Source organism: Delphinapterus leucas, chromosome 16, assembly GCF_059928025.1.
Source record: "Delphinapterus leucas isolate spDelLeu-1000000601 "Yukka" chromosome 16, BTC_Dleu_Yukka2, whole genome shotgun sequence".
Lineage (NCBI taxonomy): Eukaryota > Metazoa > Chordata > Mammalia > Artiodactyla > Monodontidae > Delphinapterus > Delphinapterus leucas.
Genome location: NC_143144.1, coordinates 37,957,739 through 37,974,563, shown reverse-complemented (window position 1 = coordinate 37,974,563; position 16,825 = coordinate 37,957,739). Strand labels below are relative to the sequence as shown.

The 16,825-nt window shown below is 34.9% G+C and overlaps 1 protein-coding gene across 1 annotated transcript in view; it reads left to right on the top strand.

The window, feature by feature from the left end:
• Window positions 1–16,825, top strand: part of LOC111168743 (glutamate receptor ionotropic, delta-1) — a 177,730-nt gene that overhangs the window by 110,801 nt on the left and 50,104 nt on the right. The window contains exon 8 of the mRNA XM_089897788.1: window positions 746–884. Coding sequence (XP_089753914.1) covers window positions 746–884 — 139 coding nt within the window. The remainder of the gene's footprint in view (window positions 1–745; window positions 885–16,825) is intronic.

The window sequence follows — 16,825 nt, the reverse complement described above, 5'->3', positions numbered from 1 at the left end:
AGGATTGTGCAGTTTTGACTGGAAACAACAAATTGCAAATTTCCTAATGTGAGTCCTAGCCTTATTTGCACCATGGCAAATGTATGTATCACTTGCTTGAGAGGTTATATAAGAATAGTCAGTGAGGAGTTTTCTTCTGCTACCATCTAAGGGACCAAGGAGAAACAATTGGCCTCAAAGAGGCAGCTTCTGACTACGAGTCACATGCAGTGATTTCTGAAAATCATAGGAAAAAACAAAAAAGGTCATCTAGCGAGGGCTGAGTAATAATAAAAGTGATATGGTGCATCTCATTTCTTAAAAGAAAGCCAGGAAATCCTCCAGGTAGAAGGTAATTTTACAGAATTGCTGAGACTGTTCCATGTGAATTTAAAATGGAAAGGGACATTACATAGGGTTGCAGCCCTGAAAGTTCTCAACACAGTGAGGTAGAATCTTCTAACTAGAAGGTTTTGATATTCGGAACTCTACTGTTGGCATTTTGAGAAACATCCTGTCACTAAAAATGCCAATGCTAGCTTTTCCGTATTTTGTGGTCTGCCATCCCTTTCCAAGATTGGTGGTCCTAGCATTTTTTCCCCAGAATTGTCAGAGCCCACCATAACCAGCCAGCAGTCACTTTCCTGATCCCCAGCTCACCACCAGGGGTGGTTCCTCATGCCTGGCCGCAGGGCAGAGAATTTCTCTGGAGATGCAAAGCAAGAGCAGAAGCCCAGGACCAATCCCCTTTGCCTGCCTCCTGCAGGTGGTGAATCCTCAGCGAACTCCATGGCCATGCGAATCGTGATGGGCAGCTGGTGGCTCTTCACCCTCATTGTGTGCTCCTCCTACACAGCCAATCTTGCTGCCTTCCTCACAGTGTCCAGGATGGATAACCCCATAAGGTAAGATCCATTACTCCTTCCAGAAGGCTGAAAAGAGAGGATGCAGACCTAGCCAGGGCAGCCTGGTGTCAAGGAGGCAGAGAAGGACTTAGATTCCAGATCTGCAATTTGATGACAGTAATCTTTAATGCATGAGGAGCATCACTCCTGTTGTATTTTATTTCATGCACAATTAAACAATGTATAAATTCATTAAATAATATTTCTTTGAATATTTAAATTCTGCTTATAAGACTAATAAATCAAAACATTAAAAATTAACAAATGAAAAGTCCTCAGACCTTTCAACATTGATTACAAACTTATTTAATCAAAAATTTTAAACATTTAATTAAAATTAATTAAAACCACAAGTCTAATATATTTTTCCAATCTTCAAACATCTAAAAATTATTTTTAAAAACATGCCAGTTATCACAGTGATTAGAAAATTTATGTCACTTACAGTTACAAAATTGTAAAATTATTGGAACCAAGGACTAAAAATGTTTCATTTTAACCAAAATGTTAAAAATATGGCATAAAAGAATTAATTCAACATAGTGAAATAACTTGGAAATGCCTTTGCTTTATAGTCAGATTCTCACATACTGTGTGAGTTACAAAAGAGCTTGGATAAAGTGAATGTCTGTTGGATATGTCATCGCTGAACTGACCAAAGGCAAAGATCTAGTCCATACTTCCTTGGGTGCAATACCTCTTCAGTATCACCTCTTACTTGATCCCTGATTATGGTTTTCTGTGTCCCTGCCTTCAGTAATTTCTCCTTTAATTCATCATACTTACTATCATCATATTGATTCTTTTGATCCATAGCCCTGTAATCAAGTCACCCATACTCAACCAGCTTCTATAGCTCCCAACTGCCTATTTGAAAGAGGTCAGATTCTTGATTAGGATTCAAAATTCAGAACGACATTATCTAACCTTTATTTTAATTGACATTTTATTGATATAATTATAGATTCGCATGCAATTATAATTAGTAGTGCAGAGAGATCTCATAATATCTTTTAACAAGTTTGCCCCAATGGTAACATTTTGCAAAACCAGGATATTAATGTTGATACAATTGACTGATTCTATTCAGATTTCTCATTTGTACTTGCCCTCATTTCTGTGTGTGTGTGTGTGTGTGTGTGTGTGTGTGTGCATTTGATTCTACACAATCTTATCGTATGTGTAGATTTGTATTGTTCTTTTATAACCACACTCACCTCCTTTGCACTTCTTTCCCTCCAGTCCTGTTCTTAACACCTGGAAAACACTAATGTGTTCTCCATCTCTAAAATTTTGTTGTTTCAAATATGTTATATAAATTGAATCATACTTTTGGGATTGACTTTTTCTTTCAGTATAATTCCCTGGAGATTCATTCAAATTGTTATGTGTATTAATAGTTCATTGCTTCTTTTTGCTTGGTAGAAGCCAATGTAACACAGTTTATTTAACAATCCACCTATTGAAGGACATCTGGGTTGTTTCCAGTTTGGGGCAATTATGAATAAAGCCACTGTGAACATTTGTGTGTAGGTTTTTGTGTGAACATGTTTTTATTAGTATGTGATACATATCCAAGAATGTAATTGCTGCATCTGTGGTAATAGCATGTTGTTTTATTAAAGAACGATCAAACTGCTTTCTAGTGACTGTACCATTTTACCTTACTAGTAATGTAGGAATGATCCAGTTTCTTTGCCTCTTTGCCAATATTTAGTGTTGTCACTATTTTTTATTATACTATTCTGATAGGCATGGTGAGATAGTGCCTTGTGGTTTTGTGTTTCCCTAACGACTAATTATACTGAATACCTTTTCATGGGCTTATTACTATCTGTGTATTCTGTTTGGTGAAATACCTTTTCATGTGTTTTGCCCATTTTCTCACTGGATTGTTAATGTTGAGTTTTGAAAGTTCTTTATATATTTTAGACACTGGTTTCTTGCCAGATGTGTGGTTTGCAAATATTTTCCCCCACTCTGAAGTTTGTTTTATCAACCTCTTACCAAGGTCTTTCACAAAGAGGAGTTTTTAATTCTTATGAGGTCTAATTTATAAATTTATTTTTTTGTGGATCATGCTTTCGGTATCAAGTCTAACTCTTTGCCTAGCCCTAGACCCTGAAGATAATCTGGGATTGTTTGTTTGTTTGTTTGCTTGTTTTTCTAAAAGTTTTTTAGTTTTACATTTTACATTTTGGTCCACAATCAGTTTTGAGTTAATTTTTATATGAGGTGTGAAGTTTGAGTTCTCTTTTTTTTTTTTGTCTATGGATGTCCAATTGCTATAGCACCACTTATTAATTCAATTACTATTTAAGTTTGTCCGAAATCAGTTGAACATATTTATGTGGGTCTATTTCTGGGTTCTCTATTCATTCCATTGATCTATGTGCTGATTCCTTTGCCAATAGCACACTGTCTTGATTACTGTCGCTGCACAGTAAGCCTTAATACTGAGCATAGTGATTCCTCCCATTTTATTGTTCTTTGTCAAGATTGTTTTAACTATTCTGGGGCCTGCATTTTCCATACAAATTTTAGAATAAGTTTGTCTGTGGCTATATAAAAACATTCTGTGGTTTTGACAGGAATTGCATTAATTATAGTTATAATTGCTTTAAGCCAAAAGATCATGATTTGCTGAGAATATTTATCATGAATGGGTACTGGATTTTGCCAAATGCTTTTTTTACATTACTTGCCATGATTATATGCTTTTTCTTCTTTAACTTATTAATATGGTAGATTAAATTGATTGTTTTTTCAAATGTATATCTTGAATGAATCTCACTTTGTCATGGTCTATGATTCTTTTCATATATTGTTGAATTCTGTTTGCTGATATTCTGGTTGAGGATTTTTGCATCCAAACTTAGAAGAAATATTGGTTTGTACTTTTATTTGTAGTGTCTTTGTCTGATTTTGATATCAGGGTAACACTGGCCTCATAAAGTGATTTAGGAAATCATCTTCTGTTTTATTGGAAGAGATTATGTAAAATTGCTGTTAATTCATCTTTAAGTGTTGGGCATTATTCTCCAGGGAAACCATCCAGGCATGGAGATTTCATATTTTTGGAGCTTTTAAATTGTGAATTAAATTTTTCATAGCTATAGGGCAATTCATATTGTCTGTTTCATCAAGTCTAGTTGGTTTATAGTGTTGTTCATGTTTTCATTTACTTGTTGATCTTCTGCCTTGTTCTATCAATTACTGAAAGTGGGATATTGAAGTCTCCAACTATTTTTGTAGACCTGCCTCTTTCTCCCTTCAATTTTATCAATTTCTCTTCATTTGTTACATGTGTATATGTTTATAATTGTAATTGTTATATATTCTTATTGATGGCTGTTTTATCATTATATAGTGTTCTTTGTTTCTCATAAAATTTTTATTTTAAAGTCTACTTTTCTGATCATTAGCATAGCCACTCCAGTTCTCTTTTGATTATTGTTTGTACAGAATATTTTTTCTATCCTTTTATATCAATCTATCTGTCTCTGAATCTAAAGCAAGTAGCTTCTACACAGCAAATAGTTGAATTGTGGTTTTTAATTCAGTCTACCAATGTCTACATTTTAATCAGAAAGTTTAATCCATTTATATTTAATGTAATTAGTGATAAAGAAGACTTCACTTCTGCCATTTTGCTATTCATTTTATATATGTCTTACATCTTTTTTGTTGTTCATTTTCTCCATTACTGCCTTATTTTGTGTTAAGTAGATATGTTTTGCATACCATTTTAATTATGTTATTGTTTCTTTTACTATATATTTTTTGAGTTATATTCTTAGTGGTTACCCTAGGCATTACAATTAATAGTTTATAGCAATTTAACTGAGATTAATACTACCTTATTTTAATAGTGTACAAAAACTTTGCTCCTATATTATTCTGTTCCACTGCACCCCTGCCCCAACAACTCATTTTTGAAGCTGTCTGATCCCTTCCTTTTTAGGAGATAATTAGTATTTTTTTCCAATTTGTTCAATGGATAGTCTTCTAAAGTTAGTTTTTAAATTGTTATTTTTTGGTATTTTACTTACTGAATAAACTTTACTTTTTTAAAAAAACAAATTTACCTAGATATTAGAATATATTATTAAAATGCATGTTTGTTGTTTTTTTATTTTTGTTTTTAAAATTGTGGTAAAATATACATAACATAAATTTTACCTTTTTAATCATTTTAAGCGTGCAATTCAGTGTCATTAAGTATAATCACAGTGTTCTGCAAATATCACTACTATCTCTAGATCACATCATCTTGCAAATATATATACAATATTCTTTATTCCCCTCTTCCCCAGACCCTGGAAACCACCATTCCATTTTCTGTCTCTATAAATTTGACTCTCTAGGTGCCTCATATAAGTGAAATAATACAGTTTTTGTCTTTGTATGACTGGTTTATTCCACTTAGCATGTCTTCAAGGTTCACCATTTTGTCATATGTGTCAGAATTTCCTTGCTTTTTAAGGATGAATAACATTTCATTGTATGTATATGCCACATTTTATTGATCTATTCATCTGTCCAGGAACATGGGTTGCTTCCATCTTTTGGCTATTATTTAATAATGCTGCTATAAATATAGGCATAAAAATAGCTGTTCAAGTCCCTGCTTTCAATATTTTTGTGTGTATAGTCAGAAGTGGAGTTGCTGGATCATATGGAAATTTTATGTTTAATAATTTTGAGGAACTACCTTACCATATTCCACAGTAGCTGCACCATTTCACATTCCCACCAGCAAGACACAAGGATTCCAATTTCTTTAAATCCTCACCAATGCTTGTTTTTGTTTTTATTTTTGTAATAGCTATCCTAATGGGTATGAAGTGATCTCATTTTGGTATTGATTTGCATTTCCCTCATGATTAGAGATGTTGAGCATATTTTCATGTATTTATTTTCCATTTGCATACCTTCTTTATAGAAATTTCTATTCAAGTCCTTTGCCCATTTTTAATTGAGTTGTTTTTGTTTGTTTGTTACTGAGTTGTAGGAGATTTTTATATTCTGGATATTAATCCCTTACGAGATATGTGATTCGCAGATACTTTCTCCCATTCCGTGGGTTGCCTTTTCTTTCTGCTGATAGTGTCCTTGGATGCAGAATTTTTTTTTTTTAGTTTTGATGAAGTCCAAATTATCTATTTCTTTGTTGTCGTCATTGCCTTTGCTTTTGTTGTCATAACTAAGAAATCTTGACACCATTGTTGAAAATCATTTGACCACTTATGGGACAGTATTTCTGTGTTGTCTGTTCTATTCCATTTGTTTGTATGTCTGTCATCATGCCAGTTCCTCACTGTTTTGATTACTGTGGCTTGTAGTACATTTTAAATTCAGAAGTTTGAGATCTCCGACTTTGTTCTTTATCAAGATTGTTTTGGCTATTTGATGTCCCTTGAGATTCCATATGAATTTTAGGGTGGATTTTTCTATTTCTGCAGAAAACATCATTGGAATTTTGATAGCGGTTGCATTGAATTTATAGATTGCTTTAGGTAGTATTGGCATCATAACAATATTAAGTCTTCCAATCCATGAATACAGGATTCGTTCCATTTATTTGCGTTTTAAATTTTTTTCCAAAATTCTTAGTTTTTGGTGTACATGCCTTTTGCCTTTTTGTTATTTTTCTTCAGTATTTTATTCTTTTTGATATTATTGTAATTGGAATTGTTTTTATAATTTCCCTTTCAGACTGTTCATTCTGAATGTATAGAAATACAGCTGGGTTTTGTGCATTGATTTTTGTATCCTGAAACATTGCTTTATTAGTCTGTTAGTTCTAATAGTTTTGTGTGTGTGTGTGCATATGTGTCTGTCTAATTTTAGCATTTTCTACATATAAGATCACGTTGTCTGACAACAGAGATACTTTTACTTCTTCCTTTCCAATTTATTTCCAATTATTTCTTTTTCTTACCTAATTGTCTAACTATGATTTCAAGTACTATGTTGAGTACTACATGGTAAAAGAAGATATCCTTGTCTTGTTCCTAATTTTAGAGAAAAGTCTTTCAGTCTTTCACCATTGAGTATGACGTTAGCTTTGGGTTTCTCAACCATTGTTACATTATGGATGTTTCCTTTTATTCCTAGCCTGTTGAGTTTTTATTATGAAAGGGTGCTGGATTTTTTCAAGTGCTTTTTCTGCATTGAGATGATAATGTGGTTTGTATCTTCATTCTGTTAATGTGCTATATTACATTGATAAAATTTTTTATGTTGAACCATTCTTGCATTCCAGGGATAAATCCTTCTTGGTCATGGTACATAATCCTTTTAATATGCTGTTGAATTCAGTTTGCAAGTATTTCACTGAGAAGTTTTGCATCAACATTCATTAGGAATATTGGTTGGTAGTTTTCTTTTTTTGTAGTGTCTTTTTTTGACTTTAGTATCAAGGTAATGCTGGCCTCGTAAAACGAATTAGGAAGTATTCCCTCCTCTTGAATTTTTTTGGTAAGAGTTTGATGAAGATTGGTGTCTCTTCTTCTTTTTAAAATTATTTATTTATTTATTTGGCTGCATTGGGTCTTCTTTGTTGCGCGTGGGCTTTCTCTAGTTGCAGAGAGCAGGGGCTACTCTGTGTTGCAGTGCACAGGCTTCTCATTGCAGTGGCTTCTCTTGTTGTGGAGCACAGCACACTGACTTCAGTAATTGTGGCTCATGGGCTCTAGAGCACAGGCTCAGTAGTTGTGGCGCACGGGCTTAGTTGCTCCATGGCATGTGGGACCTTCTCAGGGATCGAACCTGTGTCCCCTGCATTGGCAGGTGGATTCTTAACCACTGAGCCACCAGGGAAGTCCTGGTGTTTATTCTTCTTTAAATTGTAGAATTCCACAGTGAAGCTAGCTGGTCCTGGGCTTTTCTGATTAGATCCTGATTAGATCTCCTTACTAGTTATAGGTCTATTCAGATATTATGTTTCTTCATGATTCAGTCTTAGTAGGTTGTGCATTTCTAGAAATTCGTCCATTTTTTCTAGATAGACTATATAATTTGTTGAAATACAGTTGACAGGTATTACGATATAAATACATTTGTTCTTAGTGCTATCATGTTTACATGATTTTTATGCATTCTTAATTATTTTCATAAAGTTTAACATTCAGTTACCATTGTTATTACTGTGTTTCTCCCACCACCTTGCCCCCACTAGAAATTAAGCATCCTCTTTTAACCTCCAGTGGTTTCCTTTAGGCTTAAATTTGCATGCACTGCTATTTCTCTTTCAGAATCAAGAGTGAAACCATATATTCATATCTCTGCCTATGTAAGAGGATAGTGGAATATCTTTTTTTCCTCTTCTTCCACCTACTCAATCATTTCTTTGGTTGACAGAATCTGAGATTTTAGACTCAGTTTACTCTGATTTTTTTCTTTTGTTATGTTTTTAAATCTTCTGCGGTTTCTCTAAGATACATATTTGCATTGGCATTTGCATTCTTTTGTTTTATCTCATCCATATTTATAGTCATTATTTGGACTGAATTCTATGTTCAAAATGTTTCAATGCTTGTTGAATACCTCTTTATTCTATGATTTAGCCATCATTCATTTCTTTATTTTAATGCATTTTTATTCAACTAGAATAGCTCTTTGAGCAATATATCTAGCAAGAGTGGTATATTTTCTGGGACAGCATATCTGCGAATCTTTTTCTGTTGTGTTTACACATGAATTAAACTTATCTGGGTGTAATATTCTTGTGTCACAACTTCTCCCCTTACTATTCTACAGAAGTTGCTCCATTGCCTGAGCAATGGAGCAACTTCTATAGAATTTGTTCCCTTGCTCTTCTTGTATGTAATGCTACAGAGAAGCATAAGTATACCCCATTCACCTCCTCTTTCTCCTCTCCTCTTTCTTTACCTCTCTTCCCCTTCTTACTCTGTTCTCTGTTCTTCCCTCTTTCTCTCCCCCCCATTTCCATCATCTTCCCCTTCCTCCTTCCCTTTCCCTTCCTCTTCCTCCCTCTTCCTCCCTCTAGTTTAATCCTTCCTCCTCCTCCCTCCCATTCCTCTTTCTCCATATCCACATGAAAACCTGCATGTGAATTTTTTATAGCAGTTTTCCTAAATTGTCAAAATGTGGCAACAACTAAGATGTCCTTAAAGAGGTAAAGTACAAATAAACTGGAGTACATCCAAGTAATGGAATATTATTCAGTGCTAAAAAGAAAGGAACTATCAAGCCATGGAAAACCATGGAGGAACCTTAAATATATATTGATAAGTGAAAGCCTTATGATAAATAAATACATATGTATGTATATATATATTTACAAATTTTATAATGTATAGATTTATTTTATATATGTATATAAAGAGAGAGAGAGATGTATGGATTTTATGAAGACCTATGTATGTAAATTTTAAGATATCTTTGTGGATAAAATGGGAAAAAATATGAGCAGGGCAGCGGTAGATATGTATTAGGCCAAATAAAGCCAACTTAACATATTTTTAGTTGATCATGCTATTGTTGTATCTAAGAAGTCATGGCCAAACCCAAGGTGGATCAATTGCTCTTTGCAAACTAAACTTAAAGGTTTTTTACACATGGATCATCATCAATTTGGATGTAAAGATTCCATTTTTAAAATTAACTTATAGATAAAGACATTGAACAGGAATCATAAACAGTTGGATGTGACCTGAATTTACTTCCCAAGTTTATGGGGTTTTTTGGTAGCATAGTGTTTTAAATATTTAAATTTGAATGACTTTGGTGGTGCTAGCACTCTTCAGGTTGCCTTTGGTCCCACCATCCCCTGTTTTATTACAGCTGCTAGCTTCACACTTTCACATACCCACCTTTCAACATCAAGTCATTCAAGTTAGTGCCCTGTGACAAAGAAGACCTGGATGACTCTTTGTGAGCTGGCAGGTCTTAACACATCTGTGCTATTCAAAGTGTGGCACACAGACCAACATTGCTGGCATAAATCCCAGGCCTTATCTCAGATCTCATGAATCAGAATTTATATCTAAGTAGGTCTCCAAATGATTTTTATTCACATTAAAGTTTGAAAAGCACTGCCTCCAATTAGACAAAAATGATCTATGAAATTCTAATAGCCTGAAGCGATTGGCTTCAGCTGACAAACGCATTTTAATAGAGCTATACATCAGTTCCTGCCTTTGGGGCACCGCAAACTGGAAAAGAAAAATGGTGCATATTAATGGTACCAAGAAAATGAATGTGGGACTTACTCTACATGCCATGATGGAATAACAGTTATCTGACTAGACCTCCCATCATTAACAACTATAAAACTGGAAAAATGTGCTGTTTACAAGCATTTTAAACATAAAGGCACAGGTAGATTGAGAAAGAAGGGAAAAGATATACCATGCAAATAATAAGCATAAGAAAGCTTGTGAGGATATCTCAACATTAGACAAAGTAGAATTTATGCCATAGAGTATTACAAGGGGTAAAGGGGGACCTTACATAATGATAAAAGAAACATTTTCACCAAAAAGGCAATTCTAAATATGTTTGTACTTTATAACGAAGCATCAAAGTTTATGATATAAATTTTGACAAATCTAATGGGAGAAATAGAAAAATCTAATATAGTCCAAATTTTAATTTCATTCTCTTAGAAATTGACATAACAAGTAAGCAAAAGACTAACAAGGCTATAGAAGATCTAAAAAATGCTATCAACCAACTTGATGTAATTGACATTTATAGGACACTATACCCAACAATTGCAGAATACACATTCTTTTCAAGTATGCATCCACCAAGATGCATCATTCATTGGGCCATAGAATTAAATCTCAATCAAGTTCAAAAGAATAAAATCTTACCAAGTATGTTCTATCACTATAATTGAGTTAAAGTAGAAAGCCAAAAAAAAAAAAAATCTAGAAAATCCCCACTGAAGTTTAAATAACATAATTCTAAACATATGGGTCAAAGAAAAAAAATCATAAAAGAAATATAAAAAGTATTTCTAAGTAAGCAATAATGAAAACACAGTATATCAAAATTTGTGGAATGCAGGTAAAATAATGCTTAAAGGAAAGCTTATAGCTTTAAATGCCTATATAAGAGACAGAAAATGCTTAAATTTGAGATTCTTAGTTTCCCTCTCAGAAAAGATAAAAAAAATAAGAACAGGCTAAACTCAAAGTAATTTTAAAGAAAGACATAGATTATGTATAACAACATAGAAAATTAGCAAAGTCAGAAGTTGGTTGTTTGATAAGTTTAATAAAGTTAATAAACCCCAAACAAGAATAATCAAGAAAAATGAGAGAAAACTGAAATTATTAATATCACGAATGAAAGTGGGGATTTCAGTATAGATCTTTTAGACATTAAATGAATAATAAGACAATATTATGCACAATTTTATGCCAGTAAATTCAACAACTTAAATGAAATGGATACATTTCTTTAAAAACACATCTTATAAAAACTGATTTAAAAAGAGACAGAAAATCTGAATATTAATTATCTATTAAATATATTGGATTTGTAAGCCTCACTACAAATGAAATTCTAGCCAACACGCAAATAAATGACACTAATCGTAAACTTTTTCAGAAAATAGAGGAGAAGATGTTTTTTAATTCATTTAATGAAACTGGCATAATTCTGATACCCAAAACCAAAAAAGATACTACAAGAAAAGAAAATCACTGCCCAATGTCTCCCATGAACTTAGATGTAAACATCCTCAACAAAATGGTAGGAGATTGAATCTAGCAATATATAAACAGGATAATACATCATATTCCAGTGTAGTCTTATCCCTGGGATACAAGCTCGTTTCAGTATTTGAAAACCAGTTAATGTGATTCACCACATTAACAAAATAAAGGACAAAATTCACATGATCATCTCAAATGATACAGAAAAGCATCTGACAAAATTAACCACCCATTCATGATTAATAAATAAATACATAAAAGGAAACTTCCACACCCTGATAACAGCACAGAGAACTGACTACTAACAACATACTTAGTGATGCTTTTTCCCCAACATCATATTGTGGGTCCTTGTCTGACCAACAAGCAATAAAAGAAATGAAAGGTGTACAGACTTGAGCGGGAGAAGTAACACTGTCTGTTTTCTGATGACATTTTGTGAAAAATCCTAAAAGTCTTTTAATAAAATTAAATCTAATAAATATACCTTCATAGGCTGCCAGAAACAAAGTCCCTATACAAAAATCAATTGTATTTTTACATACTAATAACCAACAACTGGAAAACAAGTTTTAAAAAATTATAATAGTACCAAAAGTATAAATTCTTAGGAATACGTTTTTTAAAAAATGTATAAGTTACACCTGTAGCAGAAAATTTAGTGGAAAATGTCACCAAGAGAAATTAAAGATCTAAATAAATGGAGAGATATCCAATATTCATGGATTGGAATACTCAATATGTTGAGATGGCAAATCGTCCTAACTGAGCTATAGAGTCAATGCAATCCCCATTAAAATCCCAGCAGACTTTTAAAAAATAGAACTGGAAAAGATTATATATATATTCAAAGGCTCTAGAATGGGGAACAGAATTTTGAAAAAGAACAAAGTTGGAAGACCAGCACTACTTGATTTCAAGACTTTCTACAAAGCTGTAGGGGCATTCTGCATGCCCTCTAACTGTATTTAATCTCATTTCTCAGTGCTCTTGCTTCCCTGGCTACGTTCCTCAAAGATCACAGTTAGTTTTCTGCTCTGTGGCCTTCACTAAGCTAGTTATTTTTGGAACACTCTTCTATGCTTTTGACCCAGCCAACACTGACTCATTTCTCAAGTCTCTACTCAAATGTCACCTCCTCACAGTGGCCTTCCTGGATATTCCTCAATTTAAATCACCCTTTTCTATTTTTCTCCTTCATATACTTTAGTACTTTTCTTTCTTAGTAATTGTCACATGAGTTTATGTGTTTACTTTTTGTTATAATGCATCCATCCTTCTAGATAATAAACTCCGTGAATCCAGGGACTGAGTTTGTTTGTCCTCCATTGTATAACCAATGCTTAGCACAATGCCTGTCACAGCTCAGCTGCCTTAACAAAATACCATAGACTGGATGGCTTAAACAATAGGAATTTATTTCTCATGGTTCTGGGGGCTGGGAAGTCCAAGATCCCGGTGCCAGCAGATTTGTTTCTTGGTGAGAGTCCTCTTCCTGGCTTGCAGATGGCCTCCTTCTCTCTGTTGGGTCCTCACATGGTGGAGAGAGAAGGAGCACTGGTCTTTCTTCTTCTTCTTATAAGGTCACTAATTCCATCATGGGGGCTCCACCCTCATGACCTTATCTAAACCTAATTACCTCCCAAAGGCTCACCTCGAAATACCATCACATCGGAGGTAAGGGCTTCAACTTGTGAATTTGGTGAGGGCTGGGTGGGATACAACATTCAGTTCATACCGCTCACTATGTATGCCCAATATATGTTAAATGGATGCATTAAGTTTTGAAGGAGGACTTGTTCTTTTTGGTTCATATATAGAAAATGAGGAACTTTGGGTAGAACAATTGAAGATATAGAGTTTAGCTCAACAACAAAAAGTCCCTTCCTGGTGTCAGACCTGTCTGAAGTTTAGTAAATGACCTTGGGAGGTGATGAGCTGCATATCCCTAGAAGTGTGTCTGCAATAGCTGGGAATCAGGAATGTCACTCCTAAACTCTGAAGTCATGTATTCTGTGCTCCTTGTTTTTCGGGTCACACTCCATTTATAGATCTGTATGCAAAGAAGGAGTTGGCTTTGCTTTTTGTTTGGTTTTCTCTGATTATTTTTATCTTGAGGGCAAAGTCTTCTATAGGGTATACGTGTTGGTTTCCTGCTGGGCAAAGTGTTGCTAGAACACCTTTTTTAAAGGTCACATTGGAGATTTTCCACATGTTTTGATTTTTTTAAATCATCCTTTTTATTCCTCTATTGCTCCTGTATTCGTGGATCCATTAGAATCACATGAAATGCAGCTTGCAGTCTGTGTACTGTTTCACATTGGAACCCTGAGATTCATGAATTGAAAAGCTCCAGATTTTTATGGCTCTGATTAATCATCCATAGGCACAAACTGGCTGTAGAATTTGTATTCAGGCTCAGGCTTATGAATGCACAATATATGAGCAAAATTGATATAAGTCAGGAAAGCTGGGTTCATAAGGGGCAAACAGATTGTGCCACTCCTGTGATGGGATGCATGCCTGCTTCTCTCCTGTCACATCTAGAACTACATTATCATGCTGTGAAAGAAATGTGAAAGGACTGGAACCCAGTCCTCTGAAGCAGATGTTGGGATCCTAAGGAAGTGTAGAGATAGGACTTCCTTAGGCTTACTGTGTAGACTGTTCAAGAAGATGATCCTTCTCTATGGCTAACTTAAAGTGGCATGCCCAAGGTGCTGGGAGACCTCGAACTGGTATTTCTCACACCTTCTATTTTTTCTAAAAAAGTAGACTAGTTTTCTGAATGGCTTTAGGTTTACAGGAAAATTGGGTGGAAAGTATGGAGAGTTTCCATATACCCACCCTGCTAATTTCCCCTATTATTAATATTTTGCAGTAATGTGGTGCATTTGATGAGCTGACATTGTTACATGATTATTAACTGAAGGTCATAGTTTACCTAGGGCTCATTCATGTATTGTGCATTACATAGATTTTGATAACTGTATAATGATGCGTATCCAGTATCATAGTAGCGTACAAAACGGCTTTACTGTACTAAAAATTCCTTGTTCTCTATTCATCCTATCCTCTTCCTTTTTGAATATTATTTTTAACTAAGCAGAAACTGGGGTCATTCTAAAAACCTACCTGTTCCATACTCTCCAGACTATTCTGTAAATAGATCATATCCATTCTACCTCCTAAATCTCTCAAATAGGTGTCATTTATGTATTCTTTCTGCCATATCCACGTCCTGATGACCGCTTAGTTTATTACAGCAGCCTTCTGACTTTCTTTTTTCTTTCTTGAAGAACTCCTTCAAACCTTTCTCTGTATAGCCAGCAGAAACATCTTTGTAAAATAAATTCTGATCAAGTCAGTTCCTTGCTTTTAAATTTCCAGTGGTTCCCCATACATTTCAGGTTGACAATTCAGCTTCTTTAGCACAGAATCTTCACTTGACCTTAGCCACCCTTCCAGACTCAACTTTATAAGTACATGTATATTCCGTTTTGCCTCAGGTTGCTAAGCCGTGGTGGGTATCTCGATATATGTACTTCCAGTACTTAGCTAGTGTAAGAGTTGAACTTTTTTAAGATGCAGGTTTATTTTTTTAATCCTGTATGGTTTTCCTTCCCTTATTTTTTTTCCATATAGAACTTCTTAAATTGAATTTTAACTGTTGATTTATTTGTTCTCTTTGTGTTTCTATCATCAGACTTATTAAATTGAATTATTACTGTTCAATTATAAGTTATCTCCTCTATGAGACCATGAGCTCTTTGAGGGTAGAAAGAGTCATATTAGGATTCTCCATCCTAAGTAAAGGGCTTTGTACTTAGCTAGAACTTAGTAGGGTTGGACAGGTGCATGAATGAATGGACAAGAGAACTTGACAGACTCAGGTAACCTAAAGTCAGTAGGAAAATAAATAATAACAAAAATGAGCATTTGAAAGCTGGAGGAAGAAATGGTTGAATATAGCGAGAAAGTAGCAAAAATGGGGCTGCTGGTGAAACCAGGGAGAAGAATATCTGTTGTTGAGAATGAGCTCCTCACTGGGCTTGTATAGTATCATGTGGGACACTTGGGTACCAGTGAGGCTATATCAAGTGCTACTGAGAGCGAGAGGGATACAGTGACAGTTTGAAGTGGGACCACCCAGTGTACAATGGAACCCCGATTCCAGTATCCTCTGAAGTAGAAATGAAGTAGTTTCAATGAGTTGGTCATCGCTCTTGGTGTTCAGTGACTATGGAACCATCCATCTTCCAGCCAACCTGGGTGTTCTTGGTGTTCAGTAACTGTCTTCTAACAAGCCCAGGTCAAGTGTCTTGGAAAACAACCAGCATATTTATGGCAAATTTGGGGCCATGTGGATCTGTTCACATTTTAATTATTATAGAAAGAAAATAATGTGTTGAGAATGCAAGTAATGAGAAGTTTTGGGGAAAGAGAAACTGTCTTATCGAAATTTATTATAATAGACCTGAAATAGAAAAATAGCTAGTCATAACTTGACAGTTATCTCAGATTACAAGAAATTTCAGAAGGGAAGGTCTTTAAATAATAAAATGGTAGTTGTCTAATCACAAATGATCCCAGTGAGGAAGGTTCAGCAAGCCGATGCCCAGGGCATCTCCCATGGGGTCAGACGGCTAAAAGACAAGTACAGAAGTTGAGAGATAGTGCACAGGGTAATAAAACAAAACAGGCACATCTACTTGAAAACACATGAGCCTTCCCTGGTGGTGCAGTCGTTAAGAATCCACCTGCCACTGCAGGGGACATGGGTTTGATCCCTGGTCCGGGAAGATCCCACATGCTGTGGAGCAGCTATGCCTGTGCACCATAACTAAAGAGCCTGCACTCTAGAGCCCGCGAGCCACAATTACTGAGCCCGTGAGCCACAACTACTAAAGCCCGTGCTCCACAACAAGAGAAGCCACTGCAATGAGAAGCCCACGCACTGCAATGAAGAGTAGCCCCCACTTGCTGCAACTAGAGAAGGCCCGCATGCAGCAACGAAGACGCAACACAGCCAAAAATAAATAAGTTAAAATAAATAAATTTAAAAAAAAGAAAAAGAAAACACATGCAGGTAGGACCAAGTTACAGAATTAGCTTAAATTGGGAAAAACGCTGAAGAAAACAAATGTAAAGTTTAGGCAGAATTAATTTCTAAACTCTAGTTTTGATTTTAAAACTGTCACGAGGAAAGAGAATGCTAGTGCTTAAGGAATACTGGGTGGTATGAAT